Source organism: Malaclemys terrapin, chromosome 11, assembly GCF_027887155.1.
Source record: "Malaclemys terrapin pileata isolate rMalTer1 chromosome 11, rMalTer1.hap1, whole genome shotgun sequence".
Classification (NCBI taxonomy): domain Eukaryota; kingdom Metazoa; phylum Chordata; order Testudines; family Emydidae; genus Malaclemys; species Malaclemys terrapin.
In genome coordinates, this window is record NC_071515.1 from 41531230 (window position 1) to 41556592 (window position 25363).

General features: G+C 39.1%; 1 protein-coding gene across 1 annotated transcript in view; it reads right to left on the bottom strand.

Annotated features, from left to right (window-relative positions):
• Positions 1-243: 243 nt before the first annotated feature.
• GORASP2 (golgi reassembly stacking protein 2) overlaps positions 244-25363 on the bottom strand; it is a 33165-nt gene continuing 8045 nt past the window's right edge. The window contains exons 2-10 of the mRNA XM_054043858.1: positions 22174-22254; positions 19145-19348; positions 14616-14702; positions 13921-14051; positions 12714-12846; positions 12467-12590; positions 11201-11287; positions 2170-2280; positions 244-1267 (exon numbers count right to left, since the gene is read on the bottom strand). Of these exons, the coding sequence (XP_053899833.1) occupies positions 975-1267; positions 2170-2280; positions 11201-11287; positions 12467-12590; positions 12714-12846; positions 13921-14051; positions 14616-14702; positions 19145-19348; positions 22174-22254 (1251 nt within the window). The 3' untranslated portion in view covers positions 244-974. The remainder of the gene's footprint in view (positions 1268-2169; positions 2281-11200; positions 11288-12466; positions 12591-12713; positions 12847-13920; positions 14052-14615; positions 14703-19144; positions 19349-22173; positions 22255-25363) is intronic.

Consider the following 25363-nt stretch of genomic DNA (forward strand, 5'->3'; position numbering starts at 1 on the left):
AAACAAGCCCCTTCATCCTGAGAAGCAACTGAAATGCAAGTCTGTGCCACAAAGATCATTCTGAGATGAGACTTACCAGTGCTAAATGCATCACTAGTACTAGGTCATGCCTCCCATCCTTTTGTGTGACAAGGAAACCCTACTTTCTCTAGGGTAGAGAAAAAACAAGACACTGAAAAGTGAACAGAAAGTTGTCACGTCTTACACACTGAACAAAAATATTGTGCTATTTTGGTCTCAGAATAAAATTCCAGGACTTTATTGCTGTATGTATGTTTTCCTCGGTGTAACTTATCTTACAATAGTCAAAGTGCCACCTTCTGGTTTTAAAACTGTGCAACATTTAACATTCATTTTCTTCCAAAGACCATTATACAGTGGGGGGTGTAAAGCAATCCAGCAGCAGTTACAAAATGTTGCCCGACTATTTTTTCTTAAAAGTTTAAGATAAAGATCTGCATACAAGCTAAATGAAAAGATGCTCAATTGATAGACCATTCAGTAACTTTAATAAAACATTTTTAGTTGGAAGTTTTGTAATGCTAAAATTTACAACTAAAACAAAAGTAAACACTCCTCCCTATCCCCCCTTCCCCCACTGTAGCCACAAGGTTTCTATACTTGAAAAGAACAAGAAATATGGTATGTAATTGTCTCACAAACCTGCTTCATTTCTAACAGAAGCAAAAGTTGTGGAGGCTCTCAGCCTGTTAAACCTGCAAGTTGGGCAGTGGAAGTCTATTTTACTACCATGATACTTCTTTTTGGCTGTTTTAAATACCAAGCCTTTTTCTTCCCCTCCCATTCAACACACAGTATAAATCCCATTTCCTTATATTTATTTATCCTCAGTATTATTTACAGGACTCCTACGGATAAAGTACAAACTAATATGAAATTAATGGTAGTTTGCATCTTCAAATATGCATCCCGTGGCTAAATTTACCAAGACACTCCAACAGAATGATTTGAAGTTATGATGATTCTGAAGTATGTACAGCTGTGACGGCGGACGTTTTTTCATTTACTGTAGTAGATTCATGTGATCTGTCATCAACAGGAGTTGCCTTAGAAGTAGGGATAGCAGTATCCAAGGTGAGTGCAGAGGTTTGTTCTACACTTACAGTAGTGCTATGGGGAAGCAGATCTGCAGGTGGAGCAGATACCTCTGTGACCAAAGGAAATTGTGCAAGAAACTCAGGCGGCATTGAGAGAGGTGTTATTCCAGATAGATTTAGAGGTGGCAAGGAAGGAAGCGGTGGCAAACCTAGAAATTAAAAAAAAAAAAAAAGGCAGCAAATCACACACCACTGTACTTCTACTTTTTGAAGTTTTCCCCAGAATGCCATGTGATCAGTTTGATCTACACTAGAACTATGAGTCTGCCAAGTCTCTTGGTATCTGTTTGTTCCCCCAGCCACTATGGGATTTCTTCTGCTCCTATTGAGTTCAATAGGATATGATCAGGACTTTTGAGCAGCAATAACTCAAATAGCTATTTTTAAAGCCAAACAATCCTCCTCAACTAGATCATCAAGCATTCCTTAAAGGTTAACAATAATGGAACTTGCGTTGGCCTGCTGACATGTACAAGAGGCAACTACCAGCCTCGAGACAATGCTTTTAATGTACTTATTTGTACTACTGCCTGGATTTTTCCGGCACATTCTGAAACTGCCAATGCCCACGGAAGCCTTGTTCCACTTTTTGCTTGCTCAACGTGTATTTTTCAGTAGTTGTATTTAGTACCATAAATTTAGTATTTGACACTTATTCTAACTTCTCAATCTTCTTGGCTGGCACACAGAAAATATCAACTGTGCATTTCACTAAACCTCCCCCAAAAGCTATATACTTCCTCTAATTTTTAGCACAAAGGAATCTCTTTTGAAAATCTTTATGAAGCCCTAAATCTGATGGGGGTAATAAGGAAACAACATAAACCTAAGGAATAGAGGACTAGATAGGATTATTTTGAGACACATTCCTTGACTGACCAGAAGAGGCCACCAATGAGAGCACCATTCCACTCCAGCTCTGGCAACAGACTCAACCATCCTCTGCATTACTGACCCATAGAGCACAACTTGGAATTAGTAATGAATGGAAATAGTGTGGTCTAAGGTCTTCAGAAACCAGTTACTGTAATATTTACATTTGTAAACATACCAGGATGTATGATATCTGATAATCCAGCACCAGGAATGATGGGTGGTGCAGGTAAATTCAGACTGGATAGACTGGTCAGGTTAGGAAGTCCAGTTGGTAATGACATCAGACCTAAAAAACAAATACGAAAGATACAAACCTCAATTTCAAGAGCTACATGTAGCCAATTGAAAAACTGTTCCAGACAGAACTTGCATATCACTGGCTCACACTGTACTTCCAGTTGGTGGTTCTTTTTACAAATGGGAAAGTGATTAAGCCTCTCTTTTGATCTTAAAATCCTGTGATGAAAGGGATTCACCTAGATGCTGTAGGAGCAAGATTTAGGGCTAGAAAAATCCCACTTCCCAGCTAATTCTATTTTTACTATCGTAGTAATAAAGCATCTTCCATAGGATAATGGAAAAGAAAGGGAAAGATTTTTTTTTTAAGTGACAAATAAAAACAGGAAAATCAAGGCTAAAACAAAAACAAGCCGAAGTGTTAGAGGAGGGCTTTAAACTAGGTTCAACGGGGACAGGTGAGCAAAGCCCACAGGTAAGTGGGGAATATGGAGACCTGGGAGATGGGTCGTAAACAAGAGGAAGCGTGGGCCACAATGGCAGAGAGAAAGGAGGGTCAGGGCAAAATGGGAGGCAAGATCAAACCAGTATCTTAGATGCCTATATACAAATGCGAGAAGTATGGGTAATAAGCAGGAAGAACTGGAAGTGCTAATAAATAAATACAACTATGACATTGTTGGCATCACTGAAACTTGGTGGGATAATACACATGATTGGAATGTTGGTGTGGATGGGTATAGCTTGCTCAGGAAGGATAGACAGGGGAAAAAGGGAGGAGGTGTTGCCTTATATATTAAAATGTACACACTTGGATTGAGGTGGAGATGGACCTAGGAGACGGAAGTGTTGAGAGTCTCTGGGTTAGGCTAAAGGGGGTAAAAAACAAGGGTGATGTCATGCTAGGAGTCTACTACAGGCCACCTAACCAGGTGGAAGAGGTGAATGAGGCTTTTTTTAAACAACTAACAAAATCATCCAAAGCTCAAGATTTGGTGGTGATGGGGGACTTCAACTATCCGGATATATGTTGGGAAAATAACACAGCGGGGCACAGACTATCCAAGAAATTCTTGGACTGCATTGCAGACAACTTTTTATTTCAGAAAGTTGAATAAGCTACTAGGGGGGAAGCTGTTCTAGACTTGATTTTAACAAATAGGGAGGAACTCATTGAGAATTTGAAAGTAGAAGGCAGCTTGGGTGAAAGTGATCATGAAATCAGAGTTTGCAATTCTAAGGAAGGGTAGAAGGGAGAACAGCAAAATAAAGACAATGGATTTCAGGAAGGTGGATTTTGGTAAGCTCAGAGATCTGATAGGTAAGGTCCCATGGAAATCAAGACTGAAGGGAAAAACAACTGAGAAGAGTTGGCAGTTTTTCAAAGGGACACTATTAAGGGCCCAAAAGCAAGCTATACCACTGGTTAGGAAAGACAGAAAATGTGGCAAAAGAGCACCTTGGCTTAACCACGAGATCTTGCATGATCTAAAAAATAAAAAGGAGTCATATAAAAAATGGAAACTAGGACAGATTACAAAGGATGAATATAGGCAAACAACACAGGAATGCAGGGGCAAGATTAGAAAGGCAAAGGCACAAAATGAGCTCAAACTAGTTACAGGAATAAAGGGAAACGAAGATTTTTTATCAATACATTAGAAGCAAGAGGAAGACCAAAGACAGGGTAGGCCCACTGCTCAGTGAAGAGGGAGAAACCGTAACAGGAAACTTGGAAATGGCAGAGATGCTTAATGACTTCTTTGTTTCGGTCTTCACCAAGAAGTCTGAAGGAATGCCTAACATAGTGAATGCTAATGGGAAGGGGGTAGGTTTAGCAGATAAAATAAGAAAAGAACAAGTTAAAAATCACTTAGCAAAGTTAGATGCCTGACAAAATGCTTCCTAGAATACTCAGGGAGCTAATAGAGGAGGTATCTGAGCCTCTAGCTATTATCTTTGGAAAATCATGGGAGACGGGAGAGATTCCAGAAGACTGGAAAAGGGCAAATATACTGCTCATCTATAAAAAGGGAAATAAAAACAACCCAGGAAACTACAGACCAGTTAGTTTAACTTCTGTGCCAGGGAAGATAACGGAGCAAGTAATTAAGGAAATCCTCTGCAAACACTTGGAAGGTAGTAAGGTGATAGGGAATAGCCAGCATGGATTTGTAAAGAACAAATCATGTCAAACCAATCTGATAGCTTTCTTTGATAGGATAACGAGCCTTGCGGATAAGGGAGAAGCTGTGGATGTGGTGTACCTAGACTTTAGTAAGGCATTTGATACAGTCTCACATGATATTCTTATCGATAAACTAGGCAAATACAATTTACATGGGGCTACTATAAGGTGGGTGCATAACTGGCTGGATACCGTACTCAGAGAATTGTTATTAATGGTTCCCAATCCTGCTGGAAAGGCATAACAAGTGGGGTTCCGCAGGGGTCTGTTTTGGGACCGGCTCTGTTCAATATCTTCATTAACAACTTAGATATTGGCATAGAAAGTACGCTTATTAAGTTTGCAGATGATACCAAATTGGGAGGGATTGCAACTGCTTTGGAGGACAGGGTCATATTCAAAATGATCTGGACAAATAGGAGAAATGGTCTGAGGTAAACAGGATGAAGTTTAACAAAAACAAATGCAAAGTGCTCCACTTAGGAAGGAAAAATCAGTTTCACACATACAGAATGGGAAAAGACTGTCTAGGAAGGAGTATGGCAGAAAGGGATCCAAGGGTTATAGTGGACCACAAGCTAAATATGAGTCAACAGCGTGATGCTGTTGCAAAAAAAGCAAACATGATTCTGGGATGTATTAACAGGTGTGTTGTGAGCAAGACACAAGTCATTCTTCCGCTCTACTCTGCGCTGGTAAGGCCTCAACTGGAGTATTGTGTCCAGTTCTGGGCACCGCATTTCAAGAAAGATGTGGAGAAATTGGAGAGGGTCCAGAGAAGAGCAACAAGAATGATTAAAGGTCTTGAGAACATGACCTATGAAGGAAGGCTGAAAGAATTGGGTTTGTTTAGTTTGGAAAAGAGAAGACAGAGAGGGGACATGATAGTAGTTTTTAGGTATTTAAAAGGGTGTCATAAGGAGGAGAGAGAAAACTTGTTCACCTTAGCCTCTAAGGATAGAACAAGAAGCAATGGGTTTAAACTGCAGCAAGGGAGGTTTAGGTTGGACATTAGGAAAAAGTTCCTAACTGTCAGGGTGGTTAAACACTGGAATAAATTGCCTAGGGAGGTTGTGGAATCTCCATCTCTGGAGATATTTAGGAGTAGGTTAGATAAATGTCTATCAGGGATGGTCTAGACAGTATCTGGTCCTGCCATGAGGGCAGGGGACTGGACTCAACCTCTCGAGGTCCCTTCCAGTCCTAGAATCTATGAATCTATAAACACAAATAGAAAATGCTATGGTTAAGGACAAAAAATATACAGAAATAAGGGCAAGTTTTAAAGTAATTTTCAAAGTTAGGCAAGGGCTATAAAATGCAATACACGTGTGGAATTAAGATGGCATGTGCTTGCCATCATTCTGCCTGCCAACAGGTATATCCTGTTTTGTCCTCCACTTTCCTTTTTTTTAAAATGGATCCTCTATGGTGCAAGGACTACCTCTTTCTTCTTAAGTGTGTACATAGGGTTTAGGTTAATGAGGACTAATCCTGAAATAACCCTTTTGTGTCAACATTAATAGAATACTGTAAGATAAGATCCAACAAAAAAGTTATTTAAAAACAAAAAACAGAACCAGCCCAATAAGTAGTTACAATTAATAAGTAGGTCAGCAGTAAAATAATAGCAGACTGATTCACAAAGAAAGCTTGTCTTTAGACTGAAAGTTAAGACTAATGTAAATATTTATCTGGGAAACTCAACTGTACACAGAAGCCCACCTTTAGCTACTATAAAGGCTTTAAACATTTTTGATTTACAGTTTCACTACTACAGGTATAGAAGTAGTGAACAGTTTTCCTGGGGATTTCAAAACCACATTCATATTGCCCAGAGTTGGCAGGGAAATGTTCACACTTTAATGAAAAGTGAACTTCTTAGTGGTTTGACATTTTAACGTGTGGTACAGGAATTTAGAATTTCCTGACATTACCACTGCACACACATACTTAGCTCTACTGTATTTTCTTCCCGCACTGGCAAATCTGCCTCCAAGAGTTTTGGGTTAATTTTTTAAAAACTTTACTACTTTTCCAATATTTCAGTTGTATTAGCATGCAAAGTACGTTACGTAATCCTATGTATCCTGTACCATTTAATAGGGAATATATTGAGAAATTCTACATAAGACTTGCATTGTCTGTCAAACCTACAATAGAATGATTTTGGCACCTGAGGAGTCAGTGTTCCATTAATCTCAGTGAATAAAACATTACTTTATTCACAGGGTACGTAGCAACAGTTTCCACACCAGTCTAAAATAATACATTATGGAACCTGAGCTAGTAAGCCTGTGCAATATAGGAACTCTCAATACTTTAGAGATAATGGAATCATCACTAAACATTTTATGGCAGATTGACAATGCCATCTTTTAGCAAAATTTAATAGGCTATTATCTAAACTGCTGTTTGTAACTTTAAACTGATCTAAATGCAAAAATAGTTGGCTATCACCCATTGTTCTAGATAGCTTATCATAAGATTATCAATATGCAGAGTATTAATATGAATATTAAATTAATCCAGTTTAAATATATATATGTAACTTTAGTCTAACCATACATACTGTGTTGCAAAATAGTGCAGTTAATGTGTCAAACATATCTGACACCTAAACCAGTGGAACATAGGCACAGGAGAGCTCTTAAACCCACCCCATATATTTGCTTCTCTCCAAAAAGGAGAACCCCACTGGGCTATAGGGTAGCTGTCTCCTTCCTGGGCAAGGGCCTCTGCTCTTCCCCTTTTCCCTGAAATGTAGCTAAGACAGTCATGCAGCACTGTTTGTTATGGGGAGAAATGAAGTCTGCTGAGAACAGCTTCCAGCTCCACTAGCTATTCAGTGGCCATCTAAATACCCAAGGGAAGTAAAAAGCAACAGAGGGTCCTGTGGCACCTTTGAGACTAACAGAAGTATTGGGAGCATAAGCTTTCGTGGGTAAGAACCTCACTTCTTCAGATGATTTGCATCTGAAGAAGTGAGGTTCTTACCCACGAAAGCTTATGCTCCCAATACTTCTGTTAGTCTCAAAGGTGCCACAGGACCCTCTGTTGCTTTTTACAGATTCAGACTAACACAGCTACCCCTCTGATACTTGATACCAAGGGAAGTAGAACCCTCAGTTTTTGGGTCTTGCAGGAACTAGTCATGCAGACCTCCAAGATGTACTGAGAGTTGACCAAAAAGATTAGGGGCTGAAAGATTGATTCAAATATTAAGAATTAAATGTATATAGGTAATTAAATGATAGCTGAAGTATAGTGTGATTTTAGTCTAAAAATATTTGAAGGATATAAATATCAAGGAGAGAGAGAGAGAATGAATCATTTAGTTGGGACATGAGGTATAAATTGAGAAGAAATTAAGATAGGTATCCTTTCCTGATATCTCCTAAATTTTTTTCCTGGCAGTGAGCTCTATTAGGCTGTGAAAATCCCATTGCTTGAGACTAGACTGGACAATACACTACCAGATATACATTAGGAATTAATCCTTCATTAGCAGGGGATAGACTAAATGACTTAGCAATGAACCTCTATTTATTTCCATGTTCTTTCTTGTATTGCATACACATTCAAATAGGCATAGCTATTTTTACATCAAGATGGCCTCCAGATCCATGCCTTGTGTGTGCGCGCGCGCTTATGGGGACAAAATCAGGAAGGCCAAGGCCCAAAATGAGTTGTATCTAGCAAAGAACAATAAGGCAATAAGAAGATGTTCTACAAATGCATTAGGAGTAAGAAGGACAAAGGAAAATGTAGGTCCAATGACATCAATAAGGCTGAGGTATTAAATATCTATTTTGCTTCAGTCTTCACAAAAGAAGTTTAAGCTTCTGGTTACAATTATGTAATGTTAACAACAAGAAGGAAGGAGAACAAATCAGAATAGGGAAAAAACAAGTTATACAATATTTAGATGTATTCAAGTTGCCTGGGCTTGATGAAATTCACCCTAGGGTACCTAAGGAACTAGTTGACGCCATCATGGAGTCCTTAGCAATTATCTTTGAGAACTCCTGGAAGACAGGTGAAGTCCCAGAGGGCTGGAGAAGGGCAAATAGTACCTAACTTTAAAAAGGGGGAACAAAGAGGGCCTGGAGAATTATAGACTAGTCCACTTAGCTTCGATATTTGGAAAGATAATAGAACCAATTGTTAATCAATTTATGAGAACCTAGAGGATAATAGAGTGATAAGTAATAGCCTACATGGATTTGTCAACAAATCATGCTAAACCAATCTGATTTCCTTCTTTGACAGGGTTATTGGCCTAGTGGGTGGGAGGAAGCAGTGAATGGGATATCTTGATTTTTAGTAAGGGTTCTGACCCAGTTCCACAAGATATTCAAACAAACTAAAGAAAAGTGACCTAGATTAAATTGCTATAAGGCAGGTGCACAATTGTTTGGAAAAAAATATTAAAAAGTATTTGTCAATGGTTTATTATCAAATTGGGAGGATATATCTAGTGGAGTCCTGCAGAGGCCTATCCTAGGTTCAGTACTATTTAATATTTTCATCAATTGGATAATGGGTGGGTGGTATGCTTATAAAAATTTGTGGCTGACAGTATTATAATTCAAAATAACCTTGATAAACTGGAGAACTGGTCTGAAATCAAGATGAAATTCAATAAAGTGTTACACTTAAAAAAATCAAATGTACAAATACAAAATTGGGAATAACTGTCGAGGCAGTAATATTGCAGAAAAAGGATCTGGGGGATTATAGTGGATTGCAAATTGAATGAGCCAACACCATGTTGCAGTTGCAAAAAATGGCTAATATTCTAGGGTGTATTAACAGAGGTGGAGTACAGGAGGTAATTGTCCCGCACTGCTCAGTACTGGGGAGGCCTCAGCTGGAGTACTGAGTCCAGTTTTGGAAGCCACACTAAAAAAAGATGTAGACAAATTTGAGAGTCCAGAGGACAGCAACAAAAATGATACAAGGTTAAGAAAACCTGACGGAAGAGGAAAGGGTTTAAAAAACAAAACACTGGGCTTGTTAAGTCTTGAGAAAAGAAGTGGAGGCCTGATAAGTCTTCCAATATGTTTAAGGGATGCTATAAAGATAATGATCAATTGTTCTGTATGTCCACTGAAAACAGTATGAGTAGAAAGGGCTTAATCTGCCACAGGTAGGTTTACGGTAGATGTTAGAAAAAACTTTCTAACTGTAAGGATGGTTTAAGGTTTAAACACTGGAACAGGTTACTAAGGAAGATTGTGGAATCCCCATCACTGGAGATTTTTAAGAACAGGTTAGACAAAACACTATCAGGGATGGTTTTAGTATACTTGGTCCTGCGTCAGTGCAGAGGGATGGACTAGGCGACCTCTCAAGGTCCCTTCCAGTCCTACATTTCTGTGATTCTGTATGTTTCATCCCTAACCAATTTCATATTCATGTGCTTGTATAGGCCTTAAGATCTCAGTTCCACTGTAACTTAATATGCATTAAGTACATTTCAGACCACAGAAATTTAGTGATGGGTTGGTTACATTTTACTTTTACTCCTAATGTCAAACTGCAGTTAAAAAAAAAAATAGGATGAACTCCTGACCCCACTGAACTCAATGGCAAAACTCATTTGTTTCAACAAGGCTAGGATTTCATCAACATTTATTGTAAATACAATTGTTCTCTGAAAATGCAGATACTACCAAATTGGGGGATTTTCAGGTATTTGAGAGTCCAGTCCCAGTTTGCCAACCCACTACTCCCCTCTTTATTTAGATTACGCCTCAAAACACTGTTCCACAGTGACACAGAGTGCTAGGTACAAAGGCCTGAGTCAGCACTCTTCACAGCAGCCCCAAGTAGGCAAAGCCTAATTTGTGGGCCCGGCAGGGCAGAAAGGCCAATTAAGCTATTAGGCAAGAGCCCACAACTAGGCATAGGAAGGAAGAGCACAGGGGGGAAGCCGGGAGTAAGAGGGAGAGAGAGATTGCGCTTCTCTGGTTGGGAAAGGTCTTATGTATGCTGTGAGGGTGGTGGGATGCAACTGTCTATAAACTACAAAGGGTATTGAACCAGCAAAAAGGTCTCTGCATAATTTGTGGACTGAGACAAAGGCAGGACCAAGGCAGCCCTTTTACACACAGTTCTAGAGAGTCAACATTTAAAAAACTTAATTGAAACATCAAATTGAGCACATGTACCTTGTCCTCCCTCATCCCCTCTATTCCCTACTGGATGTCAGCCTCATTGGTCACATCATGTCTAAAATTTGATGGTATGGTGTTCAAGGCAAAGGCCATACAATCCCCCCCTCCCCTGCATTATGGGTCTAGCACAATTATAAGCGCAGAAGTAAAAATCTAAGTGAACAGCAAGTATGGTTTATCTAGATATAGAAATATAGGGCTGGAAGGGACATCAAGACATCATTTCATCCATCCACTCATGCTGAGGCAGGACCAAGTAAACCTAGATCATCCCTGACAGGTGTTTGTCTAACCTGTCCTTAAAACCTCCAATGACAGAAATTCCACAACCTCCCTGGGTACCCTATTCCAGTACTTAACTATCCTTAGAACAGCATTACACATTACTGCTGTTCGAACACATTATGACAATGAAAGGGACAAATTACTCCTATATTCCAGTTAGACAAAATGACAGAAACTGACATAAAATGGATAAACAATTTTCTTAAGAATGGGGCCAAAAACTACAAACCACCTCTTTCTCCCCATCATTCTATACTATCTTGAATTATTTTATTTCTAAAACGTTTGAGCTTGCTCAAATTTTCACTACTCACCTGGTAATGTAGTTGCTGGGTTAACTGGTGGCACTGAACTGAGGGACTGATTTATTTGTTGCGGCAATAATGGTACTGTTGGGACACCTAATGAAAGATACATGAAAGTATATACCATCATTTCAAATATGTCCAAGTATGCAACATTCCAACCCGCTTCCTCACACAGTATCTCTAAGAAGAGCTTATAGGTAGGGCCCTACCAAATTCATGGTCATAGGATTTAAAAAAATCATAAATTTCATGATTTCAGCTATTTAAATCTTAAATTTCACAGTATTTGGGGGGGGGGGCGGGACCTGTGGTACTGCTACCCTTACTTCTGCGCTGCACTGTCTTCAGAGCTGGGCAGCTGAAGAGTAGTGGCTGCTGGGTGGGATCCCAGCTCTGAAGGCAAAGGTGCCACCAGCAGCAGTGCAGAAGTAAGGATGGCATGGTACAGTATTGCCACCCTTACTTCTGCACTGCTGCTGGCAGGGCGATGCCTTCAGAGCTGGGCACCCGGCCAACAGCCGCCACTCTGGCCATCCAGCTCTGAAGGCAACACAGAAGTCAGGGTGGCAATATCATGACCCCCATGAAACTCACTTTTAAGTTAGGACCCTCAATTTGAGAAACGGTCTCCCCTGTGAAATCTGTATAGTATAAGGTAAAAGCGCACAAGACCAGATTTCATGGTCCGTGATTTTTTTTTTTTTTTTTTTTTTTTTTAATAGCCATGAATTAGAGGGATTCAATGTTTCTGCATTAGCATTTTATACCATGTTTATAAGGTTTTACTATGAGTAATTTTGAACCCTGGTGTTAGCAGGTTTGGAGACACTCATCTTACAGTGCAGGAGGGATAGTTCAGTGGTTTGAGCATTGCCCTGTTAAACCCAGGGTTGTGAGTTCAATCCTTGAGGGGGACACTTAGGGATCTGGGGTAAAATCAGTACTTGGTTCTGCTAGTGAAGGCAGGGGGCTGGACTGGATGACCTTTCAAGGTCCCTTCCAGTTCTAGGAAATAGGACATCTCCATTTATTTATTTACAGTGAAAGTACATTTTACCATTGGGCTATGATGTGAAATATACTAAGCCCTATTTTTTGGGAAATGGTTTTGGGAGATGCAAAGGGAAGAAGTGAACTCTGGAAATCATATGCATAGTATGGTATACAAACATGTTTTCTCTTTGTGAAGTTAACTGACAAATCCATTTTTCTGAATTACAGAAGTCAATAAATTATGAATGCATTTCACAAGTGAGGTTTTTTAATACATACCTGTACTGAGAACACTACTGACTGTCGTAGGGGTTGAACTAATGGACAGTCCTGACAGACCCTGTTCAATTCCTGTTGTTCCAGGCGGTAATGTGGATGGGGGATTAACTGAAGACAGTTGAACCTTACAAAAATGAGAAATTAGTGTTAACAGTTTTTTGTTTCACTGGAATCCACAAAAATGAAAAATGTTAATTATACTTTCACAGTTATGATTTTATCAAGCACAAAAGAGATTACAACTTACCTCTGTAAATCCATCTTTGAGTGGACTGATGGGTGCACTATGCAATTGCCCAGGGAGAGAAATTTTCTTTCCCTCTTCAAATGGACGTGTAGGTATCCGATGTAAATACCCATAGCCAATACCACATCCTAGGCTTTTAAAATATGAACATTTAAAGGTTAGACAGAGACAGACCAGTCTGACCTTGGTACATGCATAAGCCACCATCACCATGCACCCTACACTAAACAAACAGCACAGAACAACCTTGCCTAACATGAAAAGGACTCAGTTCTCGAATTCCCAAAAAACACAAGAACGGTGTGTCTTGAACTACAGTGAGACACAGAAGTGTGTCCACCAACAGAGCTGCAGGCACTCAGCAACCACAGGACAGTTCCCCCTACAGTATTTTTTTCCAAGGGCTTCCTTTGTGTAACCCAGTTTTAAGTGACAACTAATGAGGCTTCTATAACTTCCTTTGGGGGATTGGTTTACAATATACCATAAGCAAACAGCTATTAGAAAACATAGCCAATTACCTGCAAATGGCTCAAGATGTCATAATAAATCTCAAGATAGAATAAAACCTTGTAAATCACTATGTGCCCACTGTTATAGGGAAAAGTACTAGAGTGCAAACAGTCATTTTTCTGAGGAGAGAGACACTCTCACTAGTAAATTATACTTATTACTTTGAATCTCTATAGCGTCTTTCAACCACTAATATCACTACACAACACCACAGGTGTTCAAAAGATTTAAAAACTATTAGAAACATAGCTAAGCCTCAACCACACCCTTGTAAAATAGATTTACAGATGGGGAAATAAAGTACAGAACTTAGTTACCTGCCCAAAATCAGAGTAAGTCAGAGATACAGCTGAAAATACAACCCAGGTACATCAGCTGCAGTCTTCTGTTCTAGACACTATATGCTTTAGCATACTATACAGTATCAAGATTTCAAGTCTAATGCACTAAGCATTCGTAAAGTTTTATGAACTTTTAAACGACCTAATGTGAGTAACTACAAAAAACGTGGGCCCTCTTACAAACTAATTTGTATGTAAATCACCACTGCACAGTTTCTTATTAACGGTAATACTCTTTGCGGCAGGAATTACCTTTTCCTCTGTTTCTACAGCATCAAGCATAGCGGGGACCTAATCCTGAATGGGCTAGGTGCTGCTGCAAAACTACTATTTGGTATGTTGAATTAGCTTACCTGCCTTCTCCACCCCATGCAGAATTGGGGGTAATAATCACCTCTCGACAATTATCCGTGTCTGTGTTGTACACATAAAGTTTTAATGGTTTTCCTTCGTGTGTTTCAATAAGAGAGAACAGATCTTCAGACTGAAAAAAATAGGAACATTGCAAATTGGTTAATTTTTTTAACGAGGATTTTAATTGTAGAATCTAAAAAACCATGGAAATTAGTATCTCATAGGCTCCAATGCAGAACTAGCAGAGCCTGGCACCTCTGAGGTATTTATTGCAGGACTGGTGTGTGTGTGCGCGCGAAAATAAAATTTCAATATACTCCACAGATAAAATAGTTTATCTATATTTTCAGACTGAAAAACTGAGAAGACAAACTACTACATTTGGGATGATAACTTAGATTTCAAATCAAAATTAAAATAATATTTTACTAGTTTAAATTCCTAATAAATATTTCAAATTATTTTTAAAAAGTGTAAAACTAATCCCATCTTATTTTATGAAGGCATTTTAAACAGCATTTTTTAACTCTAAAGTTATATTTGTGTACTCAGAAATGTAGACTTGCTGTGCCAGAGCTCCTTCAACTAAGTGGCAAAGAACTTCAATTAGCAGAGGACACTGAGAAAGTTGGGGTTAATATTAATATTGCTCTGGTACTCTGCTTCTTATAAATGAAATTCAAAGTTATATTACCTCATTCATGACAGTATCTGCTCCGATGACATAGTCACTATGTGGTCTAAGACCTGCTAGTGCAGCCGGAGAATTTGATTCGACTTCCTAGTTTCAAGATATAAAATTACAGAAGTTAAATATCCTCAAAGTATTAGCAAACACAGTAATAAGCCCCTTCCCAAACTTTGAGTTTAAAGGAATTAACATACACAAAATGTAAAATGTTCCAAATACTTATTCTACACTTAGTCCCATTTTAAAAGATATTGTAAGATATTCAAAATTCCTACTACAACAGTACATATACAAATATAAGATTTGATAAGATATCCCACAGACATATGGATCTCTGTTTTGTCACTATTTTCCCCTGCCACACACAATGCTTTGACTCCAGTCTTCAAGCTGGAGGACGTGGTGGAGAGACCTCAATATTTATGCAAAAATGAGTATTAATTATAATGTAGTCTTACAATGTTAGGTCATTACAAACTAGATTGCACCTTTATTGAATTTTAGGATGTAGCTACAACTATGTTATACTATCGGGGGTAGCAGTGTTGGTTTGTATCCACAAAAACAACGAGGAGTCCGGTGGCACCTTAAAGGCTAACAGATTTATTTGGGCATAAGCTTTCGTGGGTAAAAAACCCACTTCTTCAGATGCATGGAGTGAAAATTACAGATGCAGGCATTATTATACTGACACTTGAAGAGAAGGGAGTTACCTTACCAGTGTTGACAGGGCCAATTCAATCAGGATAGATGTAGTCTACACCCAATAATTGATGAAGTGTCAATGCCAGGAGAGGGAAAGTTGCTTTTGTAGTGAGCAAGCCACTCCCAGTCCTTATTCAAGCCCAAATGAACGGTGTTAAATTTGAAGTCAAAAACAGACTTCAAAGAGAAACGGCAGAACTAAAATTCATTTGCTAATTTAACACCATTAATATGGGCTTGAATAGGGTCTGGAAGTGGCTGGCTCACTACAAAAGCAACTTTCCCTCTCCTGGTATTTTCACTCCATACATCTGAAGAAGTGGATTTTTTTACCCACGAAAGCTTATGCCCAAATAAGCCTGTTAGTCTTTAAGGTGCCACCGGACTCCTCATTGTTTTATGGATACAGACTAACTCGCCTACCCCCCGATACTTGTCTCCTGGCATTGACACTTCCTCATCAATTATTGGGAATGGACTACATCCACCCTGATTGAATTGGCCCTCCTCATTGTTTTTATGTTATACTATGATACTTGGGACAGGTATTTGTACCTGATGGTATAGGCCCCCTTTTGAGGGCCTGAAACACCAATTGCACCACCCCCCCCTTGCTCCACTGTTGTACGATACTTGAGAAAACGTTACTGGATACAAGCCAAATGAGAACTTGTTTATGACCCTTGGACTGCAGCCTGACAGTCTGGTCTATTTGCCTTTGTTTTATGAATTGAAGGATGTGTATAGGTGTCAAATAGCAGTTGTGTGTTGTATGGAATTTTCCACAGGAACTTTGAATTCAAGTAGTAATTGTTGCAACTAGGAAAAACACCATTTACTTGAATAGGCAAACCTTACCACAGAGCAGGATACTTCTTTCGTATAAATCATCAATGGGCAAAGAAAGTTTTATCCCTAACGACATTTCTTGCAAATAGTTGGTCCTGACTTCAAAATGGTGTTAAGAGCAAAAAACAAAAAGGTCGTGAATAGGGATGTGTTATCCCAGTCATAAACTAGGAGTAAAGTGGGTTTCTTTCATAAACACATTAACATCTTCATTTTTCAAATGTAAAAGAACATTTATGGTTTGGAAATATTTTACAGAAAATGTTACTTATAACACGTTTCCACTCAAAAATAAAAAATCTTGTAATTCTTTAGATGATTAGAGTGCATGAGCCTCTTTCAGATGTATATTCACAAATATTTTCTCTAAAGTAAGCATCTAATGTCATAACTTCCTAATGCAATTGTTATGTGAATAGGAAATGGTTACACACCAACACAGCAAGGTCAATTAATGCTTAATTACCTATCTAAGAAACTATTTTAAAATAGAAATTTATATTGATTTCAGCAACTCCTCACCAAACAAGAATCACCTCTTCAAAGATTGTGAAGAAAGGACAGTAACTTAGTAACTCTTCTAGTTTGAGGACAAGGTGGAAGAGGTGATATCTTTTATTAGGCCGACTGCCGCTGGTGGAAGAGATAAGCTTTTGAGCTTACACAGAACCAGACCCGAAGAAGAGCTCTGTGTAATCTCGAAATGTTAAGACCATTTTAAAAGCTTTTTAAGACCAGGCGCATTGAACTTTTTAAAAACAGAATTTAAATTCCTGTTGAACCCTAATGAAACTGAAGAAATCTCAGAAATAGAATTAAAAAAATAAATAAAACCTCTAACATGAAAGGTTATCTAAGAGATTCCTGCTACAAAAAAACCACAAGCACTTAGAAGTGTGCTACACATTCATTAAAGGGACTGAATGTTCAGGAGCTGAGGGTGTCAACAAAACCAACTCATGAAGCCATTGAGTCAATATATTTTAGTCCAACTCAGTCCTAAAAAGATGCACCTTGGCCTCCAGTAAAGCTATGACAGGAGAAGGGTATAAAACTCTTCTCTATTCTCATCTAAAACGCACACATTCAAACACCTTGTCTCTACAAGCAAACTGCCACAAACCTAACAAGAACAAAAGAGAAGCCTCAAGAAAAGGAAGTCAATGACAACATCCCCAAGACTTCAACAAGGAAGTTAAAGCACTGCCCAAATAGTTAGATTTAAAACTCCTGTAAGGATTTGATTGAGATATTGAAATGCTATTGTCACTTAAGACATTAACAATTTCTCCTGTAAGCCCCATAGTTTAGACCATGTATTTCAGGACAGGAGCTAAATGTTGGTAAATAGAGAAACAGAGTTTTAAATTTTGATTTAAGATTAATATTCGTTAGTTGTCCTGTATTAAGGCAGCTCCTTAAAATAGCTTCTTCGAAGCAAGAGATTTAAAAACTTTGACTTCCTAGAGTTTGGTTAAAATTGCTTACTTAACCTAAAATGATTTATAAATTGGCAATCAATAACCAGATAGGAAGCAATTGCCCTTAAGAACATTATTTTGCCATTTATAAAATGTTTTAGTAATGTAAAAATATACCAAGACTGGACTCCCAATAATTTTGGGACATAATATGGTGGTCTTTTAGCGCTGAAAGTGGCAGTATAGACAGTCTTAGTTTAAAGCTTTCCATGAAGAGATAACAGAAATAACTGTTTCACATTCATGTTTCTTTTCCTTTCTTTAATAAAATAATGGTATAGTAGATCACAACTTTTATATCAGTCAACAATGTGATACAGTTGTGAAGAAAGCTAATACCCTAAGATGTATTAACAGGAATGTCACATTTAAGATACAGGAAATAACTGTCCTGATCTACAAAGCACTCGTGAGGACTCAAATGGAGTACTGTGTTCAGTTTGGGCACCACTCTAAGGATATGAACGAACTGGAGGAGAGGTATAAAATTATAAAATAAAGATTAGGAAACCTGAGCTATGAAGAAAGGTTAAAAACGCTGGGCATGTTTAGTCTTGAGAAAAGGAGACTGAGGGGAGACCTGATAACAGTCTTCAAATATGTTAAGGGCTATTATAAAGAAGATGTTGATCAACTGTTTTCCAGGATCACTTAAGGACAGACAAAAAAGTAGTAATTGGATCAACCTGCAGTAAGGGAGATGTAGGTAAGATATTAGGAAAATCTTTCTAAGGCTGTGTCTACACGGCCACTTTCAGTGCTAAAATTTTTGTCATTCAGGGGTGTGAAAAAACATACCCCAAGCAACAAAAGTTTTAGTGCTGAAAAACACCAGTATAGACCGCACTTTATCGCCGGGAGCGATAAAGGTACCACCGCTCGTTCAGGGTGGGTTTTGTTTTGTTTTTTAATTGCCAGGAGAGCTCTCCCCCAGCGATAAAACGTGTCTACACTGCCCATGTCACAGCGCTGCCACAGCCATGCTGTAACGTGGGTAGTGTAGACATACCCTAATTGTAAGGATAGTTAAGTACTGGAATAAGTCAGCAATGGGAGGTTGTGGAATCCCTGTCATTGGAGGTTTTTAAAAGCAGGTTAGACAAACGCCTATCAGGAATGGTCTAGGTATATTTGGTCCTGCCTAAGTCCAGGGGGATTGATGAGATGACATCTGGAAGTCCCTTACGGTCCTACATTTCTGATTCTGTGACTTTGCTTACTTGTAATTGCGGTGACTACTAAGGTATGCAGAAGAACCCCTGTGACTAAAAGAGTGGGAGCCACATCCCTAAGTTGGCCTACCGTTTCTTGTTTCTCTAGACAACCTTTTTTAGTAATTTTGGAGATAAATTACTTGGCACTGAATAGCTAGCCTTCCCACTCCACAGGTGCATGTTTGTTATTTATTTTCAGCTAAAAATTAACAATAAATGCAATATGAGAAGTTGTAGGCAATGACTTTTTACAGTAGAGAAGCCTTTAAAAGATTGTACATACCAATACATGCCAGACATTTTCGTTGGCTCCATCGAAACTGCAGAAACGAATACTCACTCCCAGCAGGCCCTGTCCACCCCACATATTACTGGGAGTTACTGATGTTTCTCTCAGTTCCAGCGTTTTGCTACTGTACACTTGCATTTTTACAGGCTTTTCAACATTTGCTTTCAACAGATCCTTGAGTGTGTCATTGTCTTTATTCTGAAAGTACACATACAAATTACTTTGGTTTATAGTGTTTAACAAAAGAAGTGTTCAATTTTATAGCACCAAGTTTGCATTTCAAAGGTCATACAGAGAACACTAGGATTAGGAAGAATTTATTGGATTTCTCTACAGTGGCTTTCATATTAAATTTTTTCAATTCCTCAGAGTTTCCTATCAAGTAATTTCCTTAGCTTCTATATTCACAGTAAGAAATATACCTAAAGTTTTGTCTTGATTTTTACACACACAAATCACCCAAACATAAGCAATTCAACATTAAGGAAATTAATTCTTTGTGCTTTAATGTGGTAGGAATCTAGCATTGGTAAGCAATGATTTGTTTTATGCAGTACATAAACATAACATGGTAAGTAATTATTATGAAGCCTCCAATCACTTTGTATACAAAAGTCTTTAACTGTAGGGTTACTTTTTGTTTGCTCCAGAAGTGCAGAGAGAGTTTCTTCTGGACTTGTGAAAGTAAGCAAGCTTTCACAATAGACATTTTCTAGATAGACTAATGTTCCTATAGGATAGTGATATTCAGAGTGAGGCTTTCAAGCCACAAGTGGCTTTTTAATGGTGTCTCCTGTGGCTTTTTGCAGCACATGATATTAAAACACTGATTTAATTATTAACCAATCAGAATGTTTTACTGTTATTAACAAATTGTAGTTAATAAAATAATACTTGGTCAGTCATTTTGCTGTGAGAATAATTATATATAATTGCATTTATAATATATATGTTCTCACAGCATAAGTATTTATATATAAATAAAAACTATTTCCCCATCATACTGTTTAAATATGAATAAATTAAACAAATTCACATTACTGTGACTCTTTTGGGTAATGTGGATTGCTAATTTGGCTCCTAAACCACTTAGGTCTGAGTATTGCTGCTATAGGATCTGAAACAGTCCAAGTAATCTTACATTAATTTGTTTATTCAAAAACCATACAGAACACACTACTGAGCCCAAATCTAGCTCCAAATTTTAGCTCTTATTTAGTTGCAAAATAAAAGCACTGGAATCCAAAATGACTTGGCTTAAAACAAATGTTTTTAAAGTTTTGGGGAAAAGAGTTGTTCCATAACTAACAACAGGGTATTGCAAATAGCAAATCAATAGCCAAAAGCTACCCCTTCCAGATGTAAGCAATAATCCAAATATGCAAAGTAACTATTCCAGACATTTAGTTCAAGGCTGTAAAACGTTTACATTTACAATACATTTACATTTACAACGTTTACATTTACAATACAATGTTAGCATATGGTGTTCCTTTGCAAAAACAAGCCTTATGGTTCAGAAAACTTTCTGAATTATATTTCCAGTTTACTTTGACTTCAAGTGCCTATTTTCTTTGCTTGCATTGGACCTACATAGAATGCAACCAGAACTGCACTTTGATCAAAGAAGCTCCTTGTTATTTCCCCCATAGGCTTAGAAGTCTTCTGCGCTGAAAAGCCTGTGTAGATGCAAAAAGCAACAGAGGGTCCTGTGGCACCTTTGAGACTAACAGAAGTACTGGGAGCATAAGCTTTCGTGGGTAAGAACCTCACTTCTTCAGATGCAAGACATGATGTGTAGATGCAGTTACACTATCCTGCATTACAAACCTTGGAAGATGTGGCTCTACTAAGGCTGCCCTCTCTCTCCTTTTAGAAGTTCTGATCTTCAATCACCTGCTATTTCAAAGTCAGAGAGAAGCATCTGTGCAGTTCTTCTTTAGTTATGGCAGCAGCATCAAAACAGTGCACAAGATTCACTTCAGCGATTGCAGAATGCATGGGATCTTTCATGTGGAAAGTTCCATTTACCCAGCGTGTCCCACAGGACCTGTTACCCTCTCTGGCAAGTGGCCTGTACCACATGGGAGGTGCCAGGATCAAATTACAGATCTGAAAAAGTGAGTTCAGGTACACCAAGTATTCTTATTTCCCCCCTAGTTAAACTCTAGCTCTGGCAGAGTTTGAGGAGTCTTGGTGAGATGTAGCCAGGCCTTCCTCTTCCACCCTGCCAAAATCCAGTGCCAGACAGACTCTAATGTATGTTTCACCTATTCTCCTCTCTACAGAAGATTCAGGATCTGTTAAAATGGGAAGGGACCCTGCCCTCAGAGGGGGGAAGAGAGAGAGAGAGAGAGAGAGAGAGCTTGGATCACTGAATTCTCCTTCATTCCTGTTCGATAATATTTGCATGTCAAGATACCAAAGTTCAGCAGTTTTGATCAGGGTGGATAAAAATCAGTGTTTTCCAAAAAATAGTTAAAAAATATATATAAATCATAAAATGGTGATTGGAAAAATCTAACATACTAAAATGTACAATTAATAGGAATGTGAAAATAATAAGCTATATAGTTGTTTAAATAAATGTATATTGTTATTATGCACCCTCCCCGGTATCACAAAGATGTACCAAATCTAGTGTAAAGGCTCTATTTAGCTGTAAATGAACAATGTTTCAAAGGTTATGTCAATCAATAAGAATGCACCTTTCTTTAGAAAATAACTGAAGTACAAATAGATGATTAAATGGATAATTTAGATGGAGGCTTTCTACTTAGCGATTTAAATCGATCCACCCTGGTTTTGATCAAGACAAATGCTGTTCTCCAGTTTAAGTTTTGCTGAAAGTCAAGCTCCTGGGTAAGTGACTCAAGACTAACGTTTTAAATATTTAGATTTGCCAATTTAGATAAAATAATTCAAGTAAAATATGAACTCAAAGTTTAGCAAAAAACAGATTCTCACAACAAAAACTTATTGTTTACATGCAACTAGACTGCTACAATATGCAATGAACTTACCAATCTCGAACCGTTAATAGAAACAATAAAATCAAAGAAAGGCTCCAGTCCAGCCCTATGTCCTGGTGAATTTTCTTGTACCTATCAAAAAAGTTATAATAGAAGGGGATTTAGTGGAAAAATTACAATTCTATGGGTATTAAAATTAAATATCTTGCAACGCTGGCTACAAAAATGCCATGCAAATGCCTGTTCTCCCTTTCAGGGTGACATTGTAAACAAGAAGCGGGCAGCATTATCTCCTGCAAATGTAAACAAACTTGTTTGTCTGAGTGATTGGCTGAACAAGAAGTAGGACTGAGTGAACTTATAGGCTCTAAAGTTTTACATTGTTTTATTTCTGAGTGCATTTTTTCTATATAACGCTACATTTGTAAATTCAATGTTCATGATATAGAGATTGCACTGCAGTACTTGTATTAGATGAATTGAAAAATACTATTTTTTTCTTTTTTACAGTGCAAATATTTGTAATAAAAATAAAGTGAGCACTGTACACTTTGTATTCTGTGTTCTAATTGAAATCAATATATTTGAATATGTAGAAAACATACAAAAATATTTAAGTAAATGGTATTCTATTATTGATTAATCGTGCGATTAATCACAATTAATGTTTTTAATTGCTTGACAGCCCTAGTTTTAATAGTTTATAATATAACCTATGAGTCTTGCTTTAGGGAAGTAAAAATACTAATTCAGGGACTCTCTGCAACATTCCACTGCCTCCCTCATGCACCCCCCATAGTATGCCAGGGACACTGAATGACCCTTCTATTCCCCAACATACCAGGGTTCCCATTCTCCTACCTTGTTAGGGGTTCCATGTTCCCTCATACCAGGGTGATGGGTCTCCCATACTCTCCCCCCTCCCCCAGTAGTTCTGGGTCTCCCATGCCAATAGCTCTGCATACCCTTCACTGCACTCCATACCAGAGGACCCCAATCTCCCCCTGCCAGGAGCTGCGTAGCCCCTCATTCCCCCATGGCTACCACTCCCTCCTCCTCCTCCATACCAGGGTCGTCTCCCATTCTCCCAACAACCAGGGATTCTGAGTGCCTCCCAGTTCTTCTTCCCCCCATGCCAGGGGCTTTGGGTGCACTCCCATTCTCCACTTCCTCCAGTCTCATATTTTGTCCTCTCTTTCAGGATGTCAACGTTTTAAAAACCATTGGGAGGATAAGCAGAGATGATACTGGGGGTGATTGTGGTGGGGGTAATTATGCAGGAACGTGGTAATGGCTGTCAGCAGCCAGTTCTTTGATCTACAGACAATTACAGAGGTATTTGAAATGGCTGCCATTAGTAACCAGATGCCAGAGGCTGTATCCTCACCATCCCCTTTCAGTTTTCCTGATTTCCACCAAAATCAATAGGGTTCTGGCCACTGAACCCTAGAACACTCCCTTAAATTTTTGAATTGATCAAATGTGGCCATCAAAAGTTCTTATGTACAAACCAAATTGCCATTGGGTAGAGTGTTAGACCTCACAATGCTCTGCCAAAAAGTGGTTATTCTTCACACAACCTTGACTAGAAAAATCACTGAGCATCAAAGCAGCATCTCAACAAGCTTAATCAAAAACTAATAATTTGTTTTAAATTGCAATCAGGTTTCACCATTTATTATTTGAATTGCACAATATAGCAACTTAGTAGCTAGTCGCTTGTCTAAAGCACACATTTTAACTTATGAACTTACAGTATGCCTGTATAATGTACACTATGTAGACCTATTGAAGTATGTGTGTAGTGAGAGAATTTTGTTTATTATAAAGATTATGAATAGAAATACTTATCTGGCAAACAGGTTATTAAATAAAGGAATCAAACTTTTTTTCCCACCCCTAAGTGCATTAAGAATATTGTCACACTACAGGAAATTGGCAGACTATTCCTTTAGTAACAGCCGCCTCAGGCCCACAGAAATGTGGTTTGTTGTTGAGATGGAAGCACTCAACGAACCAATAGGGTGCTGAGCATGGAGCTATGTCAGTCATGATTCAATAGTGAAATAAGCAAGCCAACAGGTTGGCAAAAAAAAAAAAAGCACCCCACAGCCAACATGTCAGGAAGCACTGAACAACTGGCTGTGAGAGATATGTACATGGGAACCATTGGAAGCATTTCTGTTTCTATTGCTGGTCTCAGATTGCCTCTGCTTTCCCCACCTCTCCTGTACAGAACTGCACTTAAATGTATAGTACTCTGGGCCCACCTCAGAATGCCAATATGCTCACTTCTACACTTCAAACCAGGGGTCTCAAACTCCCAGCCCGCGAACCTCCCCAATGTGGCCCACGGAGCTCCAGCAGTTTTGGGGCTGGGTCTCTCCCTTGGCCCCACCTGCCGCCCCCGGGCTCACCCCCTCAAGGGCCCTGGCAGTGCAGCGGAGCTGAGCAGTGTCTGCCTGCTCGCTGCCGGCCCCTCCCTGCATCCCAGAGGTGGGTCGGGGCTGTGCCTCCGCGCCCTGCCCCGAGTGCCTCTGTGGCCAATGGGACACTGTGGGGGCAGAAGCGCATGGAGGCCACCAGCCTGCCCTGCCTTGGAGTCCCAGGTAAGCGCTGCACCCCGACCCTCTTCCACAGCCTGCATCCCCCTCCCCAAGCCCCCAAACTCTCTCCCAGAGCCTGCACCCCAGACACCCTCCCCCACCCAAACGCCCTCCCAGAGCCCAACCTCTCACACCTTCTGCACCCAAACTCCCTCCCAGAGCCTGCACCCCAATCTGCTACCCCAGACCTCCTCCCCCACCCAAACTCCATCCCAGAGCCTTAGGCAGGTGGGGGGTGGAGTTTTTTGGGGGGCATGAGTGACATTGGCCCGATGGGAGGATTTGAGGACTGGCACTGGCCCTAAGGTAAACTGAGTTTGAGACCCCTGCTCCAGACAATCATCATTACTCATTTCATTGCAGGCTTAGGCCTTGTCTTCACTAGCTAGAAAATGCCTGTTCTTTACCTTGGGGTAACCAATATGCATGAGCTATCCCAAGGTAAAAACCACAGCGAAGCCAAGGAACTTCAGTTTTTCCACACATTGAACTAGGTGGAGTCAGAATTATACCCACATCAGGGGTTAAATTCACCAAGTTGACCTCATAGTAAAACTAAAGTGCTTTGTTTTCATTTTGTTCTTACCTTGAGATAGCTCATACGTGTTAGCTACCCCAACATAAAAAGCACACCT